This window comes from Taudactylus pleione, unplaced genomic scaffold, assembly GCF_031769625.1.
Source record: "Taudactylus pleione unplaced genomic scaffold, aTauple2 ptg000296l, whole genome shotgun sequence".
NCBI classification, from domain to species: Eukaryota; Metazoa; Chordata; class Amphibia; order Anura; family Myobatrachidae; genus Taudactylus; species Taudactylus pleione.
The window spans coordinates 2,100,606-2,126,871 of NW_028284698.1; the positions used below are offsets into that span (position 1 = coordinate 2,100,606).

The 26,266-nt window shown below is 41.7% G+C and overlaps 1 protein-coding gene across 1 annotated transcript in view; it reads right to left on the reverse strand.

Moving 5' to 3' along the window:
• Nucleotides 1–2,816: 2,816 nt before the first annotated feature.
• Nucleotides 2,817–26,266, reverse strand: part of RNF128 (ring finger protein 128) — an 89,594-nt gene continuing 66,144 nt past the window's right edge. The window contains exons 5-7 of the mRNA XM_088482799.1: nucleotides 14,244–14,340; nucleotides 12,394–12,559; nucleotides 2,817–6,029 (exon numbers count right to left, since the gene is read on the reverse strand). Of these exons, the coding sequence (XP_088338925.1) occupies nucleotides 5,908–6,029; nucleotides 12,394–12,559; nucleotides 14,244–14,340 (385 nt within the window). The 3' untranslated portion in view covers nucleotides 2,817–5,907. The remainder of the gene's footprint in view (nucleotides 6,030–12,393; nucleotides 12,560–14,243; nucleotides 14,341–26,266) is intronic.

The window sequence follows — 26,266 nt, forward strand, 5'->3', positions numbered from 1 at the left end:
ACCACTCAATGCAGAATGTGGGCTAAAGCAGTTCAACAATCCAGCTAATTAGCAGGAAGGAGCAAATATCTAGCACAGCTGCTGGGAACAGGCTATGAGAGGAGACCGAAGCCCAGCTTCTCTCACCAGCTGAGGCTGTAAAATGGCCACTCAGCGTGTAGGCTTAGGAGGAGAGAAGGGAGGATCTGCCTGGGGCTTTCTGGCCGCTGAGAGAAAGTTCCCCAGGATCAGGGGAGAGGCCAACAGGGAAAGACCCACCTCCCCCATCTGGCATAACCCCAAGGAAAATGGCCACTGCTGCTATTAAGCAGCTTCTGCTGCATATAGTAATCCCTGGTGGATTAGTGGGAAGCACAGTATACCAGGAGCCCCCCACACACACTGCCAGAGGTCTCCTGCTCCGACAGTGAATGGCAGGAGCAGTCTTACCTTGTCCCTGATGCGCGCTGACTGACCCAGTCAGTTATGCAGCCACCAGCAGTGGAGTGACAGTGGGGGCATCCTATGACACCTTACACTGCCCACTCAGTAAAAATTAATAAAAATAAACAAACTGCAGGGGACCACCTAAAGCAGCCCCCCTAGAACTGGTGCCCATCTCCTGCCAACACCAAACTCAAACTGATGGCCTCTGGATGGGGTATAAAGGAGAGGAGCCTGGGCTTGAGGGTAATTTCATTAACTATTTGGAGCCCAGACTCTACTCTCCAGGCTATACCAGTGTGTCATCCCTGTGCCCCCTATTTGAGGAAAAAAAAAAAACAACAACAAAAATCTCGTACATATGCAAAGTGTGTCTTTGCTTATAAGGCTTACTGACATTTGGAAATAATAATGCACAAATATACAGTATTTATTCCCTGCTCTTAAACACAATACAGCAGTCCATGGGGCAGATTCAATTAGCAGCAGGTTGATCCACACAGACTGTTCCCCCAGGGTAAATTGCCCGGACACTAGGTACGAGCAGAAATGAGCCGTTAACGCAGCCTCAGGGCTGATTATGGGTCTATAATTGAATAGCTGCAGGTAATTTCCCTGGGGAAACAACGTGGATCTGAGATACCCCTAGCAGATGAGTTACCATTCTGTCCTATGAACCGTGCATTACTGGGGACTACCGGCGGTGGCTCAGTGGAGTGCAGGAGGGACATACAGAAAGGAGGACAATGAGTTGTTGGTGCAGACATGACTGGCAGAAAAGACCAGGAGAGAGAGCAAACAGAGGTGGAGCCGCTAAGTAAAAGGGCCGCCAAGTATGGGACCATGTGGGAGAGAGAGAATCGTGTGTGCAGATTCCTGGTATTTGGAGAGGCATACAGCATCCAGTTCAGCAGGGCATACAGCATAATGTGCTGCGACTGCTAACGGGACTGTGAGAGGTGACAGGCTACTGAGATCAAAGGGAGACATCTCATAGTAAGTCTGTACATCTTATAGAGACAGTGTACAGAGCTATACTATCACAAAAGACAGACTCTCAATCAGTATACCCAACTTTGCACTCTCAGGACATATTAAGAGTGCTGAAGACTCCATTTTGTGTGTGCAGGACATCAGCATTAGATGCAAATCGTTACCTTTTGTGGATTTACAAATACATGCATGTAATAGGACAGTGACCACCAGAGTACTCTTCTGAAAGAACTCTGATCAGTCATTTTCTTAGCATAAGTGATCCGTCTGTGGTACTGTATATACATGTTTGCATGCTATATTGAAGGGATTTTAACTTGCTGTTCAATAAAATATGTGTGGGAGATGGATACTGTGTGCTCTTAGAATATAATAGAAAGTGTTACAGAAATTGCACTTTTACATGATATACACTAGAGAGGTGCTGCAGCAACTGAGACTAAGCAGTGTATTTTGATTGACAATTCTGACAGCTTGCTGGTTATTCTCCACAGAGAGTAATACCCCTTTTACACCAGAGCTAAAAGCCGGGTTATTGCAGGATTAACTCGGGGTAGCTCCTTGGTGTAAAAGGGGAAAGGGTTGGAGTGCCAGGTCGAGTGACCCAGCAATCCAACCCAGGTAATTTGTAGGGTTCAACACTGGAATAACCCATGAAACCCTGCAGTGTGAACGGCGCACTCCGGGTCACGATGACCTGGAGTGCTCCACATGCCGGCCGATTGTTTCGGCTTCAGTGGCGCTTGGAGATTACGTAATCTCCATGCGTCCACTTCAACGCCGTGTCACTGCAGACCCAGCTCCGGTGTGAATGACACCAACTCAGGAATATCCTGGGTCGGTACCGGGGAAATTCCAGGTTGGAACTTTGTTCCAACTCCAGGTCAGACCCAGAATTTCAGTGTAAAAGCTGTATTATTGATCAGGACTCAATGCATCTCCATGTAATTATTATTATGTGGAATTGCATGTCATTTGTATGGTGGTAATTATTTATGTTCCTTGTTCAGTAAACTTCATTGGATGGAGTCGCATGTCATATTTCTATATTAATCATCATTTCTTGTCCTATTATTCAATTATGCCATTGTCTTTTACTTTATTATTCCACATGGATTTATTGGCAGCAATGTAGTGACTAAAGAAGTCTATCAGCAAATTCTGCATATTAAGGTTGTCACTTTAAAACATTTTACAGTGTAGCGGCCTGGCCTCTCTGCTACAGTGTGGGAAGGTAAAGCCAGTGAAGTAGTTGCTTGAAAAAAAAGGAAGATCCACTGGAGCTGCCATGTCTGCTGTAAGGTACCATCTATCTATACATTTTATGTACCACAGACCATCTTGCAGCTAATTATATTTAACACTACAAATCAAGGCTCATACAACAGTACAATTGGAATTCATTTATTTACATAATGTATCAATACAAATCATGATATTTACAATATTTGAACATTTTACAGATACACATTTGCTGGATTACACAAAGAAAAAAAATTAAAATACAAACTAACATTTCTGTTTACATTTAATTAAATGAGGTTACTGCATTAAAATGACATTAAAAATAAAGTGCTTATTTTTTTCTTTACATTATATGAGGTGTGTAGTCAGCACAAAAAGATGGTAGTGAATATAAAATATATAAACGGTTAGTGTCGGTAACCTTTTCTGCATAATCGTTTTGTCATAGTTTACCAGACACATAATTTAGCTATTTTATACTATTCCAAAGCATGTCACCACTAACCTTGCCCTTCTATATAGCTACTCAGAAGCAATGGAGACACACTCACATTTTACAACGTTTTATCCATGTTATTGCTAAACCAGCACATCTAAATACAGGTAGCTTCTACCAATAGTGCAGAGATCCATGGTATGAACAGGAGTAATAATTTTACAGTATTTGCTTTGAAGCAATTTCAGAGCTAGCAGACTTTACTATACTATAGTAAAACATATAAAGTCCTTAACATCTGACAAAGGCAAGCTGAACACAACACAGCATTGTGTAAGTGTCACACATTGGGAAGTATTTTAATCATCCCATCAAATATGTTTCGGTGAGGTCATAGCACTACTTTAAGCAGATAGCTCAAATAGAAGGGCCATTCTGTGCCACACATAGGGAATAATAAGAAATGTGGTTAAAGGATGCCAAAAATTGAACAAGGGTGCAAAAAAAAAAATAAATACAAATTTTTAAATCGCTGTGAATTATAAAGTGATTAAGAGGGGATTTATGGACCACAATTTGCCTTTGAGCAAATATTCTATATGGTTCTGAAGAACATTTAAAAGGACTTTAGTTGTAGGGTTTATTTTCTAACTGAGCATTGGGGCCATTACCAAAACTAGGGTATAAGATGCCCAGGTGCTAAAATATATTTACCGCCAAGCTCACCCACTTCCTTCCCTTGGAGAATGTAAAAGGGAAAAAAGCCTTTAACTTTGCTTGGCCTAAGGAGAAGTATCCTTTAAAATGGTATGCTTAGCGTTGTTGTGCACCAGCTGCTGCAGAAGTCTACAGGACCATTCCGATGGGAGGCTAAACCATGGACATCAGAATAGGGTCAGTATCTAACTAGCAACAAGTAGAACAGGTGCTGGGATGAAGCAGAAATTAGCTACAGTTGGCCAATAGATAGATTGGCAGGAAAACGATTAGTGCTTAGTAGTTATTTGGATAAAAACCTGGTATTTATATTTTATATATTTTAAGCAGTTGTGTTATTTTATCTGAACAACTTATAAAATCTAAAACCTGTAAAACTTCCAGGAACTGGACAGAACATTTGGTCTTTAGAAACACGCAGACTTCCTGCTAATATTAGATTAATAATTTTGATTTTCTGATCCTTTAAGGTGCATACGTTTACAATAGTCATTTTATTATACTAGAACATTTAGATGGAAGTCAAAACCTGCTTTTTATTTAACAATTATGTATATTTTTATTTTTTATACTATAATTTTGTTTACAACAGACTGGAGCATTGTGGATAATTCTTAGTAAAAGGGTGTATAGAGGGAATAAAATAGAACGTTCAGTATATTCAAATACTATATGTATGGAAGATACGAAAGCATGTCTTGGCTTTAATAGGTGATCTCATTAGGTGTGATCTCATTTTGCCATCAACAGCATACACCTTACAAACTTTGTCAATTTGTCTTCTGAAGTTAAGAAATTAACATGGTTTTCAACCTTTTATTAATGTAGCTACATGGAGACCAACATCACTGAGAAGGTTATGCAAGGAAACAAGAGGATTACACTATATAAAATATCATCCTGAATTTGTAAAAATAGTATTAAATATTTTAAATACTATAAAATGTGGGCAGGAGTCATGTACATCTCCAGCTGTAATGGAACACCATGGGGTAGCTATACAGAAGCATCTAAAAAAAACATAAGTGATGTTACCCATAGCAACCAATGAGATTTTAGCTATAATTTCTCTATTGCATTCTAGAAAATGATACACAACCTGATAGGTTGCTATAGGCAACACCACCACTTGTCTGTTTTAGAAGCTTTAGTAAATCTACCCCAGAAGTCTGAAATGTCCTTCCACCCTCTGGTTAAAAGAACATGTTCGGACCTGAAGTGCTTATTGTATAACATTCACAGTCTGGAAAAAAGGAGGAAGGTGCAATTTTCCAATAGTTGTCAAACACTGCAAACTACATCCTATGGCAAGGACAAATATCACTGATGCCTAACATGATCAATACAGCACTTCTCATTGAATGGATTTAGTGAGGTATCAAGGGCATGAAAAAATGTATACACACACTATTCTGTTATTTGTTAGTAACCTATATATTCGGTGAGTAAAATACAATATAAATATATACCTTGCCAACTTTTCTTTAGGTCTTAGTTTGTCAATGCAAACCTGAGCTTAAAAAAAAAAAAAAAAAAAAAAAAGGAAGGATTTACTGAATAAAAGAATATGCTCAATAAGGAGTCAAGAAAAGGTCACCCTGGATTGCTTATCATGAGGCTCGTACTTGATACTCTATAGCTTTTCATTAGGAGCCATGTTCACCAACAGTCCCCCATCCTCTTTGCCTTCTTTTCCCTTGCTAACACTACCCAACTTCTCTGCCTCCCCTTCCCCTCTTTACCCTAAGTCTTACTAGCTTGCCATATTGTTTTTTATTGTCATAATTCTATGTTGATTCCATCATCAGTATGACACGGTTTGTATGACACAAATTCTCAATAAAAATTATTTCAAACAAGGAGTCAGGAAAAGCCCAGTTAGATGACATAGACCCCGGTAGAATCACTTATATTTCCACTGTATCTTACACATGTGTTTGGGATACTTAATGACAATAGAATTAAAACATTGCTCACATACAATCTCTGCTGATTAAAAAGAAAAACACAAATGAATGCGTAAAGGAAACTAAAACTATGCAGGCGGCAGGCCTGGAAGGTCCCAGATCTGGACTGTCCTATACACAAGGAGCTCATGATTTCACATTATGAATGTGGGAGGAGTCCTCACTTTCAAAGGTTGGATTGTCCAGGTGAGGAAGAACTTCAGTGTCTGTGGCTGAGGGGTCATTGTTTACAAGTTCAATGGTCTCATCTATAAAAGATACAGAGTTTAAGTAAAAGCAATTAAATAGATTTGTTTAAAAAGATACAAATATATTCTGTGATTTTATTGTAACAATTTGGATCAATAGGTTGCCAATACTATGCAGATTAGCAGATAAATAATAAAATTTATACTCTGTATATGGATTTTGTATAATCAACAGTTACATGTACAGGTATTTCTGTCACAACTATGGGTATCAGCATTGAAGCTGGAGGGAGAGGGACAATCACAATCTATAGTGAAATATGTATTCTTTGTTTTCCTGATCAACTATTTTTAGATCTAATATCTTAAGTGATATAACATGTAAATCCTAATAAACCAATGTATCCTTTTTTATGGTCTTCTATGTACTGTAGCTTTTTATATTCTTAAAGGGGTATATTTACTAAAGTGAGTTTTTAAAAATGGAGATGTTGCCCATAGCAACCAATCAGATTCTACTTAACATTTAACTAGCCCCTTCTAGACGATAGATAGAATCTGATTGGTTGCTAGGGGCAACATCTCCATTTCTAAAAACTCTCACTTTAGTAAATATAGCCCTTAAGCTGCATACACGTGAAGATTTTCTGTCCAACCATCCAACTAGTTGATTGGTTGGAATGAAAATCTGGTAATATATTGGAATAAATGATAATCAGCAATTTGCTCCTAAATGCCAGAAAACAAATGAAAATGGTCGTTCAGAGAAGTTTGAACAAATTGTTTAGATCAAACATTTAACAAACAGTTTTTGTCCATTTTCCGGCGTTTGGGAGCAAATAGCTGATTGTCATTTGCTTCCATACCTTACCAGATTTTCATTCCAACCATCCAACTAGTTGGATGGTTGTACAGAAAATCTTTAGGTGTGTACACAGCTTAAGAGTTATAATGCCATCTACTGGTGACGAGGTTATTATGGACTTCCCAGAGATCTCAAACGGACACTGCTCTAAAACAATGCACAGTATCACTTTTAATGGTCTATAAATCCCTGATACTAGGTAACTGAGGTACAGTATCTGAATTCACAGACTTCCATTCACTTTGACCATTTCAGGTCTTGTGTCTCCATGTAAATCATACAATCCGTAGTCACTCATTTATACTAGATGGGTCACTCCATGAAATATAAGACATAATGCATGAAAATTAAATTGTATCACAGCAGATGCCAAGACATTTTCATCTTTTTCTACTGATGAACTTAATACAACTGTCACAGTGACGTCAGTTGATGTAGTTAACGTTGGTGACTAGTTCTAGGTTGAATATGATGGAAAGAGCTACCAAGGTGAGATCAAGGACATCAGAGATGGTGAATACTTAGTGAGCACAATGGAGCAAGCTGACAGCAACTGGAAATGGCCATCACAATATGAAATATTTTATACATCTTCACAGTTAATCAGGAAGATAAACAGGCCTACATTGATTAATCTATGTGGATTCTATAGGTTTCAGTAATTTGTATCAAAGCCCTTTGACTGGGGACAGAAATGTAACGTAAGTCACATTCATATGTAACATGAGTCACATATCAAAACTGATTTTAAGTATAGTTTGTTTAACATTTAGTTTTTCTGTCGTGTATAGTATAACAATCTCATTGTAAACATGTAGGGGAGCAGGTGTAAATATATAAATCCCCTCAGTTCCTATGTCCATTCTGTTGTAACATGAGTCACGCATATAAACAATAAAATTTAACTGCTGAGTGTGTACATTTTTTTCTGCTTCTAAGCATTAATTATGGCTACCTACCCCATATATTATGGTCATATTTTTAAAATGTTGAATTTCAGCTTCATTTAGGTGTGTGGTGCTTTTAAGCTTCTAAAAATTAACATGAAATTTAACGTGAGTCAAATGGGATGATTCAAATGCATATAATCCCCCCCCCTCCCCCATTAGTCATTTGATTGTAATAGACTTGTAAAGGATGTTGACATAAAGTTCAAACACACACTTCTGTCACTTGGGACTCCCGCTGTTGCACACTGGGGACCCACTAACGTCTCCAGTTCTGACAATTTGTGGGTATCCGGTACATTCATACCTTTATATCTTCCTTCACTGCACTCATCAGCTAGCGAGGTTTACCTCACCAAGGAAATCTTACCCCATAGCCGAAAGTAGATGCAGCTGTAACTCCTGTTTATTATACATCTGGGGTCTCTCATTGATCATTCACTGTCTGACTGGCAAATAATCAAAAGCAGAACTTATTCAGGGAGGTTCTTATTATATGTCCATATACAAACACACAAAGATGATTATTAGGCTGTTATTAGGCTATTTAGGGAGACTGTGGGGTAACTAATAGCCTGTGGACTGGAGGCATCGACGAGTCCTGTGCAAGACTGCCCGATGTTTTAAAGTAGCAGTAATTTAAGATACAAAATCAACCTGTCTTTTAAATTACTGCTACTTTAAATAATCAGGCAGCCTCTCATGGAACTCGCTGATGCCTGCAGCCCACAGGCTATTGCATTTATATCAGTCATTGTGAGAGTCCTGTCTTTTTTTTTTATTATTTTCTTTACAGCAGGGGTACAGGTGCCAGCGAGCCCATACTGTCTGTGCATGCTGGCACTTGTGGCTCTCCAAGTGCCAGGGCAGGTTTGCTGGGACCTGTAGTTATACTTCTTAAGATCAACGTTAATTCTATTTTTTATACCATTTCACACACACACACAATGTCTCCAGGGGTGCAGGGAAGAACATTGGGCTTTCAGGCCAAGGCTGGTAGAGCCTCAGGAGAGGGGGGAACTCATTTTATTTTTGGGGGCCCTACATTCCAGGATTTCCAGCCCTGGGCTGACCAGTTTGGGGCTGGTTTACAATTATGGCAGGGGGGCCCAATGCTGTGCCTTACTCTGCTGTAGTGTAAGCCCGATGCTGGTTACTGAATGATAAGGACGACCCCCACCCCGGATTTCCCCCCAAATTTCCAGTACCAGACTGGGTTCAGAGGTCCAGGGCTGGTTATGCTTTAGGTGGAGTGAACCCCACGCGATTTGGTTTAGAAGTTAAACACTATTCTTAGTAATATGGAGTGAATTTGATTAATGAGTACCTACACTTGACCTGTTCGTGCGTGGTGATTAATAACTATATATACCCCTAATTCCTATGAGAATAAAGCTAGTAGCAGAGTAATTGTTCAAAAAAATTTATGTCTAATGTAAAAAATGTTATCAAGTTTTATTTTTGCAGCAGAAAGATTAGGTTCTCAGGATAGTCACATTTATTCCTTATCCCTAATGAAACTGCTAATTTACTATTCTTCGTAAATTTACTCATAATTTTTACAGAGCACAACCATCCATGGTACGTACCTGGAACTTGCTATTAACGTTGGAAACTATACAATTCAGAGCAACTCCTCATTCAAATCAATATCTACCCCTACCCGAGTTATAGTCTTTCTAGGATTACTTTGTCTGTTATTGTGTTTTATGTATTATCTGCCTACCAATTCTATCAAGTGTCTTAAGATGGGTACACACCTGACAGATAATATCTGCAGATGATGGTCGTTCATAAACTTCCCAGTGCAGCCCAGCACACAGCAGCGTGTGCTGGGCTGCTGTGGATGGGGAGCTGTGCCAGACCCAGGTAAGTAGTAGCTGCTCGCGTACACACTTGCCAATGGAGCAGCACAGCCAATGCGATATGCCTGAACTACGTTGTTCACAGACATATCGTCTGTACACACTGGCCGACGCGGGTGGCATATATTCACAAATCAATTGATTGGCCAATATATCGGCCAGTGTGTACCCAGCATTACTCCTTTATTCGTACATTTTCTGCCAGCTGACCCTGTTCATCAGCAACAATGTGGCAATCAATACAGTTCCATTTCCATGTAAATTTACACAGGTTGTGTGTTTGATTTTTCATCTTTACACTACTTATGTAATTTGTTCCAGTATACATTACGGATATCCCCTACCACCGCCCCATTTTATCATTCCATTTAATAACGTCCGTTTTGCCACAATTTTACCAGCACTTAAATTTTGTTCAAACAATTTGAAACTTTCATTTTGTGTCCTTATACATCCTTACGCTCAGATATTAACCACCAATCTGCGAGTGCTGTGTATTTCTCTAGAGCAGAGGTTTTCAACTGCTGTGCCGCGGCACAGTAATGTGCCGCGGGCGGTTGTGAAGTGTGCCGCAGCGCTAGAGCCGCCGGGCACATTAAAGAGCTGCAGCCCGGGCAGCTCACAGGTCACGCACGCCGCGTGGCCTGCCTGCCCACCCCAACAGAGTCTCAGCCAGTCCTTCCCTCCCGCGGCCAGCTACTCCCTTATCTCCCCCTCCTGTCTGCGGCCAGCCAGTACTCCCACCTTCGCCTGCGGTTAGCCACCCAGCCAGCCCTTCTCTTCCTCCCGCCTGCGGCCAGTGAGTGCTACCCTCCCGCCCGCGGCCAGCCAACCCTTCTCTCCCTCCTGTCTGCGGCCAACCAGTACTACCCGCCCTCGACCAACCTCCCCTTCTCTCCCACCCGCCCGTGGCCAGCCAGTACATCTTCCCCTCCAGCGGCCAGCCAGCCACTGCTGACAGCTCTGCATCGTGGGAACCTGCAGCCGATGACAGACAGTCAAGTCTGAAAAAGAATTAAATTTATTTTTGATGTGGTAGACAGTAAGATTTGATTTTGTGGGGAGCAATGTGTGTGGTTTTTTTTTGTTTGCTTCTGTGGGGGGTTTATGTTATTTTTTTCTGTGGGAGAATAGGTTATTTTTTTTTTCTATGGGGGCCTATGTTATTTTTTTCTGTGGGTGCCAATGTATGTGTGTGTTATTTATTTGGGGCCATTGTATGTGTGTTTTATTCCTGTGGAGGCCAATGGGTGTGTTTTTTATGTGAGAGCCAATGTGTATGTTTTTACATAGGTCACGCACGCCGCATCGCCGGATGGTGTGCCTTGGCAATTTTAAAATCTTGCCTAGTGTGCCTCGAGTTGGAAAAGGTTGAAAATCACTGCTCTAGAGTAATGCGTTCATCACATGGTGTTCTTTTAATCTTCGCTTCACACTATGGACCTGATTCAGAGCCGCTCGCTCAGAGCGATTGTCGCCCGTCTGCACATGCGTCTGAGTCACATTGCGCAAACTAGCATCTGCGATGTACAATCGTGCGCTCGTAGTACACAGGACACTACTTTCAGTGACAGATTGCGCCGTTTGTGGGTGGTAACAGGGGAAGGTGCTTGTGAATGGGGGAGTGGTTGTGCAAACGCAGGCGTGTCTGACCGTCAGAACGGTGTTTAATGGTTGTACATAAATAGCGTCATTGCACACGTGACGGTTGTTTTTTTAGCCTGAACTGCTTGCAGTGCATGGGGTAGGTTAGGTCAACCCCAAGCGCTGCGAGCAGCTCCGATGGCCCTCGATGTTCACGATTAATCAGACACTTCCCAGAGATGACGTGTGCTGCGAGTGACAGGTGGGAGGTTTTATAGTCCAGCGTACGCTAACTGCCGTCGCTCACTAAGACATAGAGGGCGTCCTTACAGCGCAAAGAGCAATCGCTTGATTTGCATACCCAGCCCCTTTTTGCAAGCCAGCGATTGCATCTTACGAGCGGCTCTGATCAGGTCCTATATGGTTAATAAGTAGTCATCACCATTATCTTGTGAAAGTGAAGGAATGATCTGTAGGAGAATTCATAGCTTTTATAGATGTGAGCAAAATATAATTACGGTAAATATAATTAAGTTAATCAAGCAAATTAAAATTTATATTGTGCAGAATTTAAGGATTTTATTACTATTAATATATCGGTGACTATTTTTGTGGCTTATGTGAAATTTCCTGAATCTGTTTCGCAGAAACGTCTGTAGTTTTCCTTTTCAAATCCTGGTTCAATTCAGTAAAAAAAATCTTAGTATGAGAGGTTATGGTTTGAATTCTTATTAATGGACTTTAAACAAGCTCAGACATTTATCATAACCTGATTGCCCAGTTATGTATTATGATTTATGAATATTTATTTTCATAATAAATAGTACCATGTTTGCTTAAAGTAAAATGCTTTAAAAAAAAATTGCTTCAAATGTTTTGAGTTTTCAATCTGGTCATTGCCAGTTAGCGAGATATGGCCAATAACTGGGCTTATTTATTTTGACCACGTACCCACTTTCAAAATATCTTAAAAGGTATTCAACACACAAGCTCTGACGTATATGTATGTGCCCGCATTATATATATAGCGTGAGGGATTAGGGCATAAGATTTAAACAGTGATGTCAATATTTAGATGGTCATTACATTAATGGCCAATCATTCAGTCAGAGGTGTAGAATGTGTATGCAGGGATGAATGGCAGGCTGGGACCTGGAACTCACATGTGTTTTCAGGTTCCTCTACTGGCTCATCAGCACCTCTGACGGAGGCATATCCAGAAGATGCAGTCTCACTACGGGTCTCATCCTCTACCTGCACGGTGTTATGCTGAAGCTCATTGGACACTGTGGCAATTGCCATGTTAGTATCTGGCTCTTCATCATCAGCCTTGAAATCATTCAAAAACAAAGTTTAATAGTTAAACAAACCAAATAGAATATTGACAACTGCATACTTAAGATGGGCACAGTTGATGCAATGATAAAAGCAGCTTTCAAGTTTTTCCGTTTAATAAAAAGATCTTTGTAACAGCTGTACAAGCATGCATGGTGGATTCACTATGGAGCCACGAGTGATAACTAATGACAAAAGCTTATCCCAACTTGACTAAAGTAATACTGAACAGGTTACTGGACAGTATATGAACTAAAAAAGAAATAACAGGCGGTGACCGTCACTACCCCTTCTCCCCTACACTCATCAGAAATACCAGTAGGATAGTGCTCTATGTACCTAGACTTCAAAAAAAGAAACCTGTGGTCAGTGAAGAAACTCACAGAACAAGGCAACGTTCCTCACATTAACAAATAACAGCTTCATCATTACACAAGAGCCGTAAACATGCAGATGGAGTCTGGAGAATTCACTGATGAATTGTATCAGCTGTAGTTCAAGTAAGCTGTCAACACTGCCCAAAAGGTCCAACTATATACTGCATCATATGTGGTGCTGATGTCGGGGATATAGAAAGGTCAAAGTAATCATGAGGAAAAAAGTACTAGGAATAAAAATACAGGGGAAAAAAAAGGAACAAGGAAATCATCACCCTCATACAAAAGGAGAACCTGACCTACACTTCTGGTTTCAGCCCTTAAGCAATGCACACATTTAAAAAAATTAAAAAGTTTCATTATAATTGGAACTGCCTAGCCACACATGAGGTGGTTTCTAATTACACCAATTTTCAAGTAATACCTTGTATTTAGTGATGGACTAAGCTGTGCTCATCATGTACACACAGAGGTAGCAATTGTGAGGCTTAAATCAGTATTTAGAAGATTACATCTTATCCATTCACTGGGCACTAGTGACATCACTCGTTTGACTCATTAAGTTTTTAAAATGTAACAAAAATATAGAACATTTTTCCCATTTAGTTTTAATATATAATTTATGTATAATTACATTATGATATCGATAGATCTTACAATATGGTGTGGCTTATTTTGTGAGCATGGCCTGGAGATGTAGCTATGTGATTGATGTATCAAGTAGTGAAAAGAATGGAGAAGTGACCAGTGGAGAAGTGGCCCATAACAACCAATCAGCTTCAAGGTAGTGTTTATCAAGTACATCGTATAAAATGATAGGTAGAAGCTGATTGGTTGCTATAGGTAACTTCTCCACTGGTCCACTTCTCCATACATTGACCCCTATATTACTAACATAGGAAATGCAAAAAAAAAAAAAAAAAAAACACTCCTGTGACAGCAGGTTTTTAAGGCCAACAAAATGTACAGAATATCAGCAGCCTTATGTCGAGTACACACTAGACTATATGTCGTACGATCCGGCCGGGAACGGACGACATGTCGGCAACATCATCTAGTGTGTACCCACAATGCCACTGACTATGCGCACTCCCGCGCATCAGCATTGCCCGTCGGACCTGCATGTGACATGTCAGTGGGTGCCATAGTCAACGGGGCCAAACGCAGCATGGCCCACGCTTCCACTCCTTTGCTCCCAACATTGGCAAATTTGTATGCACTTGCCGAAGCCGGGACCCCCGCCGTGTCCTGTCGCACGATAGGTCGGCTGGGTACACATCGTTAAATGTATGGTAACTTACCGCAATGCCTAATGCTTTCAGAATGTCACACTTGCACATTGGACATGTTCGGTGTTCAAGCAACCAGGGATCGATGCAGTTCTTATGGAAGAAGTGACTAGGAAAACATAACATTATCTATGAATAGAGAACTTTCTAAATGAAACAATATATAGCATTAGCCATTACTTTCTCCAGGTCCCAGGAAATGGGTCCAGTGCCAAATAATATTTATGAACCATCCTTTTCTACAGCGAATATAATGTACATATTACACAGTGCTTTACAGAGACTATTTAGTCATTCACATGACTGAGGTTGTCAAATGTTTGTCATTAAGTTCCATGGCCAATTATTCAGTTTTTTTATTAGTTATATACTTCCTCTAACTATATTAATGCGGTCTTCAATTGATTATATTCAGAATAAATGGCATGACAACCAATAATTTAGGAACCTTACCCCAGGAGATTCAGGGGGAGATGTATCAAACCTTCACGACAAAGTGGAGAAGTTGCCCATAGCAACTAATCTTTTTTTTTATAAATTCTTTATTTTCAGAACAAAAACACATTTTTGTAAACGAAAAATCAATACATAACACGGACTGTATATATAAGAAACATTACACACATATACAGACATATCCTTACATACAGACATCTGTTTTTGTAAAGAGAAAAGAAAAAGAAAAATACATACAATAAAATAAAACAGAGAGAGAGTAAGACAATGGGGGAAAAGGGGGAAGGTATGCAGATAGACCCTGAATGCACCGAGATCCGAAATAAGACAATTTATTTCCTTTTTTCCCATAATTAAGAATGTGGAATGAGGGCTGCATATGAGGCAGATGATTTAAAGTCAATCCATTTGGACCAAATAGCAGTAAACTCAGAGTGTTTCTCAGGGGCTGAGTAAAGAACATCATCCATTGTCATATAGAAGTCAAGACGTTGACACCATTCCCAGACTGTAGGAGGGGTCCGGGAGCGCCAATGCACTGGGAGTACCGCCCTTGCCGCATTATTAATATGACTAAGGAGGGACTTTTTGTATAGAGAGATCGGGTCAGATGTATGTGAGAGCAACCAAAAATCCGAGCCAGATGGAACAGTGAAGCCTAAGATCTCCAAAGCCAGGGCTATTATTTTACCCCAGAAGGGGATAATTAGTGGACAATCCCACCAGATGTGCATCATCGTACCCGTTTCCCCAAGACATCTCCAACAGAGAGGAGACACCGTGGGATAGCATTTGTGGAGAATGACCGGGCAACGGTACCATCGTGTCATGACCTTATATTGTGTTTCCAAAACCTCTAAACTGTTGGAGCACGCATTAATAACTAGAAACACTCTGTCCCAATTGATATGTATATCTTTTTTAATAAAATCTCTATCCCAGGCCTTTACAAAAAGAGGGTCTCCAGAAAACATGTTATGTAATAAAATCTTATATATACCCGAGATTATATGTGTAGGAGGTTGCCGATGCGTACACATAGATTCAAAGGATGTCATATCTCTAGCAAATACTGAAGGACCCCCCAGAGAAGAGACAAAATGTCGGATCTGAGTGTAGGCCCAGAGAGATTGGGTTGTAAGAGGTATTGGCACATAGATCTGAAAAGGGTACGAGTTTACCTTTGGCCACAAGGTGACCAGCTCTAATAATCCCTGCAGCAGACCATATGGAAGAAAACCGCCCAGAATTCCCAGGAGGGAAAAGGGGATTGTATAAGATAGGGGTAAGAGGAGATATCACTGAAGATATTCCGGGTTTTACTCGCAATTTTCTCCACATTTCTAAAGTAGGGCCCACTGTTGGGTGTGCGGAACGAACAATTTTGGAACACCACGGCAAAGTACTCAGATGAAGATTAGACGATTCTGACTCCAGCTCCACCCACTGCTTACCCACTGTACCCCGAGTCCAATCTAGAACTCTACCGAGTATAATGGCCTGATAGTAAGTGGATATCATTGGTAATTGTTGGCCTCCCTGACTTTTCTGCCTAAAAAGCACTTCATGTTTAAATCTGGGCTTCCTACCTCCCCAGACAAATTTTTGGATGAGGGTATGTGCTTCTGACAAGAAGCTTGAGGGAAGAGCAATCGGTGTGGCCTGCAACAAATATAAGAGGCGCGGAAGAATATTCATCTTGATAATATTTAGGCGGCCTAGCCACGAAAACTTTTGCAAACTCCACTTATCCAATTCTTTACGAATAGAAGTGATCAAAGGCGTATGATTAAGGGCAAACAGGTCACATAAACATCTAGGAACAAATATGCCTAAGTATTTAAGAGAAGAAGTCTGCCATTTAAAGGGGAAGGAGGTACCAAGTGCAGACACTGTCTCGACCGAAGCGGTAACATTTAAGGCAACAGACTTACTATAATTAATCTTAAAATTAGAGAGGTCACCAAAACGCTGGAATTCTTTCATTAAATTAGGGAGAGAGGTAACCGGATTAGTTACTATTGCTAGCAGATCATCCGCAAAGAGGGCAAGGCGATAATCCCATGAACCCACCTTAAGACCCGTGATACTAGGATTCGCTCTAATTGCTCTTGCCAAGGCCTCCATGCAAAGTACAAAAACCAAGGGAGAGAGAGGGCAGCCCTGACGAGTACCATTTGATATGTTGACTGGGGCCGACAAGATCCCATTCACTCGTATCTGGGCCGAAGGGGCTCTATATAGGGCCAAAATTTTAGAAAGGAAGCTTGCACCCAACCCTAAGCGATTCAACACCCCTGTCATGAAACCCCAATCCACCCCGGTCAAAAGCCTTTTCAGCATCGGTGGAGAGGAGCACCATGGGAATATCAGAGGAGACTGCATGGTGTATTAAATCAAGGACTTTGGTGGTATTGTCCTTCGCCTCCCTACCCGGGACAAAGCCCACCTGGTCAGAATGGATGATAGATGGGAGATGAGGCTTAAGCCGATTAGCTATAAGCTTTGCATAAAGCTTGACATCTACATTTAAGAGAGATATCGGGCGATAACTCGCTGGTAGTGATGGATCCTTGCCCTCCTTAGGGATAACCGTAATGTGTGCTGCAAGCGATTGATCTGAGAAAGGGGTATACTCTGAAACTGCATTACAGGCCCGTAACAAAAGAGGCAAGAGAGTATCTTGGTACGCCTTATAGTATGACAGCGTGAAGCCGTCAGGACCAGGGCTCTTTCCGGATGGGGAAGATTTGATGGCAACAGATAATTCGTCTTCTGTGAAAGGGGAGTCAAGAGCCTGTGTCACCACTTCGGGGACAATAGGGAAGTCTATTTCTTCCAAATACTTCTGAATCTGCAATACTCGAGCTGCGTGATCTAAATTCGCATTATCCGGACCTAGATTATAGAGGGCAGAGTAAAAAGTCTGAAAGACTGCTGCAATGTCCTTGTCGGTATGACAGAGATTACCTGTATGATCCTTGATACGTTGAAGATAAGTCAGGGATCTCTGAGCTCTAAGAGCCCTTGCCAGCATTTTGCCTGGTTTGTTCCCCCAATGATAATATTTATGGCGGCATCTTCGAAACCCTCTCCTAGCCCCTTCATAAAGTAAATCATTAAGAGCGTCTCTAGCCTTTTGAAGTTCTACAAATACATCAGAGGACATAGTAGATTTATGGGTAAGTTCGAGCATCTGGATTTTAGATAACAAAGCATCCCTACACTCAGTTTTCTTTTTTTTGAGATAGGACCCCAACTGAATACATTTCCCCCGGACAACACATTTGTGAGCCTCCCAGATTGAGACTGATGAGACATCGTTGGTGACATTATGAGAGATGTACTCTCTTAGGGTTTCCCCAATTTGATCTTTACAGTAAGAGTCTCGAAGGAATTGCTCGTTAAACTTCCAGTTCCACTGGCGAGAAGGGGGATCACGCAGATACAAGGTTAAATAAACAGGGGCGTGGTCAGAACCAGTAATCTGCCCAATAGCGGCATCTGCCAGGAGATCTAGATGGGAATGATCTACACAAAAATAATCAATGCGTGAATAAGAATTATGAGGGGAAGAATAAAAAGTGTAATCCCTCTCTGATGGATGTAAAAGTCTCCAAGTATCTACCAACTGAAAATCGTGCAGGGTCAGCCTGAATTTCCTAACCTCTCTAAAAGAGGTGCGTGAAGAGCCAGAAGTGGTGTCAAGAGAGGGCTCCAGAGCCCAGTTAAAATCTCCACCAACCACTCGGATGCCCTCCAACTGATCTTCTATCTTTTCTAATGACTTGCGTAGAAAGCCAGACTGACCTTTATTGGGTACATATAAATTTACCAGAGAATATTTTTGATTAGCTATGGTAACCTTGACCAATAATCCCCTACCGTCCCCAATATGGACCACTGAGGTATCAGAAAGCACCAAATGTTTAGAAAACAATATGGCCACCCCTCTAGCCTTGGCTTCGGAGAAATCATTGAAGTACCCCACTGGGAAATAACGAGATCGTAAAGATGGCGCCACACCTTTCTTAAAATGCGTCTCCTGGAGAAAAACTATATCCACCTTATCTATATGTAACGTATGCAGAAGACGGGATCTTTTCTCCGGTATATTAAGACCCTTTACATTGTGAGAAAAAATAGTTAACTTAGCCATATTTAAAGTGTGTAGGAGAGTGTCTCATTTGTCGGATACAAGGAACAGTTACCTGCATGCAGAGAGCGTCTACCAGCAAAAAGATATTTGGAGAAGAGGGGACACATAAGAGCCAAAAGGAAAGGAAGACAGGAAGAAAACAAAGGAAATACAAGGAAAACATGGAACAAATCCTAAAAAACAAAGGACATTGTAACATCAGATTAAATCTCAATTCAAAACTGAATATATTAGTGTAGTAAGAACAGAACTCCGTAATAAAGGCCATGGAAGCCCTTAAGGGGTCCATGGACATTGTATACACAACGGAGTAGGGGGAAATAGGAGGGTAATAGTGAACATGACACCCAAATAGGTCCCTTTTTGTTTTAGGACCTATCTAAATTAGAGTAATATTAAAGCCAAGTATTCGCCTAGATCAGTAAAATATATAAAATCAATAGGAAAACATTAATCTAGAATATTAAAAATTAACATGAAATAATCAGGTTAAACAAGAACTGTTCATGGGCCATTGCGACCCACATAGACATCTAGCAGGATCGCATTTAAATGGAAGTGAAAAAGTGTTAAGTGACCTACAATGTATAGGAAAGACAGCAAAGATCAACAAGTAGACCACAAAAATCAACAAGCATAAAATAAAATGTTACGGAGCATAATAACTGTCCTGATCAGGTAGTTTCCTCACTTTCAGCTGTAGGATCTCTTCCCGGTCTACGTCTGGAGCCTCGGGCTTGCAGCCAGAACTCCCTACGAGGTGGCACGGGGGCACTGGTATCCAATAAATCCAGCCAATTGGGGACTGAAATAGTAGGCAGACCCAGAGAAGAGCAAAACTGGGGCAATTCAGCAGGTTCTCGAAGAATATGGAGCTTCCCCTCATACATTACTTGCACACTTAGCGGAAAGCCCCATCGGAATTTAATGTCCCGCTTATGTAGTTCCTCTGTGAGAGGACGGAGAAGGCGCCTCTGTTGGAGCGTTGACCACGAAAGGTCCTGGAAAATCTGTACTGGACATCCATTGAAGTCGATCTCCTTTGTTTGTCTGGCATGTCGTAGAATTTGCTCCTTAACCTTATAATAATGCAATCGGCATATAATGTCTCTGGGTCTTTCAGAGGGCATACCTTGAGGGCGCAATGCCCTATGGGCTCGATCAAAATGAATCCGTGCATCAGGATCAGCATGTAAAAGTTCATTAAATATTTTGGTGAGAGCATCTTCAATTCCCGACTGAGGAATATCTTCAGGAACCCCCCGAATCCGCAGATTATTTCGTCTACCCCTATTATCAATATCGTCCAATCTACGCTGCATCGCCAACAATATACTGGAGTGGCGGGAGAGCAAGGTGTTACATTCGCCAAGCTGGGTATCCACAGATTCCACATGTTCTTCCAAGGCAACCACTCTCTCTGCCACGTGGGTGAGGTCTGAGCGGATGGAGGAGATATGAGTCTGGACTGTTTCCTGAATCCGTTTTTCTAGGGATTGCAGATCTTGTTGAATGTCCTGCCGAGTCGGTAAGGACCGTAAATGTTGCAGAATCTCCCCTATATCGGACGATTGAGAAGAGGCGGGTGGGGTTAAATGAGGTGAATGAGACTCCTGGTTAGAGCCTCCATCTGAGCCCCCCGATGCCATGTGTGGAGAGGCTGAACCTGTTGAAGTACCAGTCGGAGGGGCAGAAACAGCAAATAGAGTATGGAATGCAGAGTTAGATGATTTCCTAACTGGAGTGGCGGCTGGGCGTTTAGCTGTATTCTTCTTCCCCATGAGGATACATATCAGAGCGGATTGGCACAATAAGGAAAAGGCGGAATACCAGGCTTAGCAGAGAGTGGGTGTCATATTTCAGGTTCCCCTCAGTGACATGTTGTTATATCATGGTTGAAACTGTCAGGGCATGCATTGTAGGGCTTAATATCCACAGAGTGCAAGGAGGCCACCAATCCAGCACACAAGCTCCTTTCATGCAGGTTATCAGTTTAAGGCTGATTTGGGCAAGACAGAGTCTCCAAGGGCCAGTACAGGGCTAAGCTACAGGGCTAAGCAGATTGGGCAACCTGGTCAGGGCTCATATACACCTGCCTGTGCCACAGGCCTTATTCCGAGGAGCTTCTGATTAGCAGTGTAATGTCATATATAGGAGGCCTCAAAATGGCCGCCACCCGCGATTCGCGGCAATCGCGGCAGCTTCCTAGAGGTCTCAGAGGCTCAGGAGGGGTAAGTATAGTCTACCCTGGGGTCCCGGCAAGGCTGTAGAGGGTAGACAAGCGGCGGGCAGAGCGGCAATTCTCCGCGACGGCACTGGTCCAGGACGCGCCGGCGGGGGGGGGGCGAAATTTAGCCTGCGGCTTCTGGAGGCGACCTAGGCCGCAGGTGAATCGGCGCCGCGAGTCCGCCCACGGAGCCCAAACAAGAGGGGAGCGGCTCCTCTAGTGAGGAGGAAGAGGCCCAGGCCCCTCAGGGCAACAAGGTGAGACAGGGGGACCTGTATTTAGAGGGACTCTCCAGGGAGCTTAGAGGAGACACATCCACACTGCCCGACAGCTAGGCCACGCCCCCCGCAACTAATCTTTTAACTGTTATCTAGACGGTGCTAGATAATCTATAGCTAGAAGTGGATTTGTTGCTATGGGAAACCTCCACTCTCTCAACAGTTTGAAACATCTTCCCTACATTGAGGATGTCAAGGCTCTTGAGCCCACCAATATAAAACAGACATGAGTGGGTGCTGCAATACTATTAGTACAGGCCTGGCCGACCGGTGGCTCTCCAGCTGTTGAGAAACTACAAGTCCCAGAATGCCTTAGCAGCTAATTGGTGGAAGGTATGCTGAGCTTTGTAGTTTCACAACAGCGAGAGAGCCACAGGTTGGGCAGGCCTGTACAAGAGGGTTTTTGTTTTGAATATGGTCATAAATAGCTATTACTTGTTCCACAATAGCATTTTTAGCAGACACAGAACTGATTCACTGCTTTGTGACTTTTGTTTAAATGCCTATACATTTTCCACTTGCCTAGCATGAAAGATTACAGCTGGACACTGGATTGTATGAAAAGAAAAATATAGTTTTAAAGAGTTACTCCCACCTTTGGTCTGAGAGAAGAATGGGCAGCTATAGTGATCTGACTGTTTATGACTGGTAAATCAGGAACTGGTCAAATGACAGAACCCTATAACCTACACAGTAAAGTAAGAGTTTACTTGACATATAACATCCCTTTATCTAAGTTTCTAATAGTCCTACAACGATACCAGGAGCTTGTGTAATCTCCTGCAAGATGCTCGCTCTCAAATGCCGATGAGTCAGTCCATATTTTTTAAAATGGCAATAATTTAAAAAGGAAAAATCAGGTTGGTTTTGCCTTTTAAATGATGGCTAGTTTCACCTGAAACTCACAGTGGCCTGTCTGCCTACAAAATGAAAATATATACTGTTACATGGCTGTACAACGGATCTTACATAGATCTTTAACATGAGAAGGCATGTCACACTGCATTCTAAAAAAAAAAAAAAAAAAAACACACATAAAAGAATAGACTACCCTATATGGACACATCCAATTATGAGGTCAATCCAATTAGGTGCAAGTTGCTAGTTTGTTTCATGAAACTCGCAGACTTCGCACAAATGCACGCACCCGAGAATTCTACAATCCAATTGAAAATGCCTATTCGCAGTACTTGCAGCGGGGGTTTGATAATTGTCAGCCAAATGCGATCTGAGAGAAGTGCATAAAAAATTGGGGTGACCTTTCTGGGCCCCAAAAAACTGTCAATTTTGTTTGCAAAATCATACAGTGGCAGTTAGTGGGCATAGGAAAAGTACTGAAAATATTTAAACCGTTAAATGGCGAATTTGTGCTTTTAAAACAAAAGAAAAAGTAAAATAAAAATAGGGTACTTTGAGGTGACTTTAAAAAACAAACAAAATATTAAAAGGCAATTATTTAAAAAAGAAAAAAAAAAACTCTAAATTTAGGGTGCATAAAGCAACAAATTAGTTGATTTGGGGGTAATTTGAGGCCATTTGTTTTTTTTAAAACCCCAAAAATTACATTAAATTTTTGGACTAATTGAGCTAATGGGAAACTACCAATTGCTTAATTAGTCATTGGGGGGAGGGGGAGTGTCCAAGGGGTTCTCCATGGTGTCCCAACATTTTAACCTTAAAATAAAGCTTTTCCCTATAATCTCACAACCTCAGGGAGGTGTAAACGGAAATACGGGAGTTTATTCTGACTCGTTCAATTCGAGTTGCTAAATGGATGGCAAAATGTATTCGCAATGTAAATTCGCAGGGAAAATAGCAACTCGTAAATTGGATTGACACCTATATTTTCACAGTGGTGATAATGAGAAAACTGTATAGACAAAAAAGTGATTGGACACTCACAACAAATAGATCAACAAGATTTTATTGACGTCAGTACTTTGAGTGTCCACCTCGTGCAGTGATTACTGCAGACACCCTACTTGGCAAACTGTCCACAAGTTCTTGGAAAACAGCAGGTGGTATGTTCTGCCATTCCACCTTAAGTACAGTGACCAACTGTGACACCGAAGGTGGTCTAGTTGGCCTAAAATGCACCAGTCGCTCCAGTTTGTCCCAGAGGTTCTGAATGGGGTTGAGATCTGGACTCTGAGCTGGCCAGTTCATCCGGGATACCGAAATCTCTGTATACCAGTCCATCGTTGCCCTGGAAACACGACAGGTGGCATTGTCATCATGATAAAAAAAATGTTGTTTCCGCAGAACTGCAAGTGCATGGGCCTCCCTTCAAAGTGCTCTTGTTGAAACCGCCACATTAGTGGCTATTTGGACCTAGTGTGCGATGGTATGCATTTCGCTAGTGCAGGGGTGTCCAATCACTTTTGTCTACATAGTGTATTTGTGTGCAAATAATGGTTTAAATTATTTAAAAAAATAAAAAATAAAAAAGGATTTCCTCTCTTTTCAATAATACCTCACTAGAACCTGCAGGTGGCACTGTTCCCACTGTTTGGAAGTAAAAAGGTATAATCTCTGGGAGATACTATAGCTGCTAATCTATCATCCAATATATATATTCTTTCAGTGGTTTCTCTTTTTTTCCTTTTTATTTTTTCACCCCAACCAGAAAGGTAGGCATGAACAAATGTAAGTTTATGTACCTTTCTGTATAGGTGTTACATTTGGATCATAATTTACAAATATTACAGACTAAAGTGGAAAAATGCCAGACAGCCTTCTCTATAGTCATTTGCCAAGTCTCCTGTTGTATAAATCAAAGGTACAGTGGAGGTTCTTTAACAGCCTACAGAGCAAACAAATAAGTAATTTAGGTGGTACATATTTAATGCAGAATTATCCTAATCCTCTAACCCAGGTAAACAAGTGATAGTATTGACCAAGATGAGTATGTCACTTAATCCTCACTAATACCTGTGAAGTAATCATGTGTGCTGACCTAGGAAGACTGCACACACAGATTAAATGGTTTGGTTTTCTTCTAGAAAAAAGGTTATGTCTATAATAATATAAATGATTTAGGCAGACTCTAATCAAAAAAGTGTGTAATTCAGAATCATGCTCAGATATAGCTCTAAAAGTAGTTATCGCAAATGTCTATACATGCATTTGATCATTAAGCATCCTGTATGCATTTTTCAAAACTGTATCTTGATATATATATATATATATATATAAAACCTAAAACACACTTTAAAGTAGTTCACAAGAGAATCTTTTTCTTTGCCATTACACATAGATTGTAGATCTATTTTTGTTGTTTAGAGTTAACAAGAAAGCAATGGATTTGTTGGTGTGAGGGAACCGTACAGCTTTCTTTTACCCTACAGGGCCGCCATCAGGGGGGGGGGGGGGGGGATAGGGACTGCCGGGACTGGAGTCCCGGGCCTGGACACTCAGCAGGAGGGGGCACGCTCCTACTACTGCCCACACTACCCGCTTGAGTGCTGCGCTGACTGCCAGTTTGATATACAGGGGCGCCGCAGACGGACCCATCCTCGCCTAGTAACACTAATGATGCAGCGCAGTGCTGCTGTGTATTTCAAGCATTCACCAATCATCTCCCTGCAGCAATCTCCTTGCCAATCGGCTGCTGTCTGTGTACTTGCCGGGGCGGTAACATGGAGGCTGCAGGGAACCGGCTCCTTCTTTGACAGGTGCTGGCCGGGGCGGGGACTAGGTCTGTGGACAAGCTTGGATTCAGGCCAAGATGAAGGGAATGTTCCGATGGTGAGTGCCCTAATACCCATGCTAGCATTAGCTTTCTGCATGTACCCCCAGCCCTCCTCTCATTGTGTCCATCCTGCTGTCAGCCCAACGCTGGGCATCCTTTTTACCCCTCTGTCAGCAACCCTCCTTCCTCACTACACGCTTTACCTCCTTGCCCCCCCGGCACCCTTTTTACTCCTCTGTCAGCCCAGTTTACAGCATTGTGCTGTCCAGCACTAGCTCTCCTCACCTGACTCCACTGCTAGCTCATAGTAAAAGCGTATTTCATCTCTCTGCTCCCTGCTGGATGGGGATTTGCCAGCTCTGCTGATTAGAGAGGGTGAGCAGTGGCAAACGCAGGATTTCTAGAGGGGGTTTCCAAATGCCTGATTTTAGAGTGAGTGTGGGCAGTCCATGAAGAGGGGAGAATTAGCACTTAACCAGCTTTAATATGCGTCATACAAAGTGTACTGTGTGTCATAATTCCAGCATATACAGGACCAGTGATCACAGTAAGCCATTATATGTGTCATACATAGTGTATTGTGTATCATAATTACAGCATATAGAGGACCAGCAATAACAGTAAATCATTAAATGTGGCAGGAGGGCCATCCTGCCTGAGCTGAATGTTTTTATTTTAGATGTGGGCGCCATTCCAGAGTATTAAGCTGGCCACACATCTAAAGATTATCTGTCCAACCAGCCAACTTGTTGATTGGTTGGATGGAAAATGTGGTAAGTATGAAAGCAAATGACAATCAGCAATTTGCTCCCAAACGCCAGAAAATGGACAAAAACTGGTGTTTGTTAAATGTTTGATCTAAACAATTTGTTCAAACTTGTCTGACGACCATTTTCATCTGTTTTATGGCATTTAGGAGCAATTTGCTGATCAACAGTTACTCCCATCCATTACCAGATTTTCATTCCAACCAATTAACAAGTTGTCAGGTTGGATGTAAGTTGGTCTAGTGTGTGGCCAGCTTTAGAGCAAGTCTGGGGGCTAGATGCACTAACATCTCGCAGCACTTACTGCCGGTCACCGCCTCCCTGCTGATCGCATATGCACTAACATATGCGATCAGCAGCACAAAGGACAGCTCTTCCGATAAGATCTGCCCTGCGCCGTGGACTTCCGGGTTTATGACCTGGGAGTCCATCTGCGCATGCGCAGAGTGACGCAACG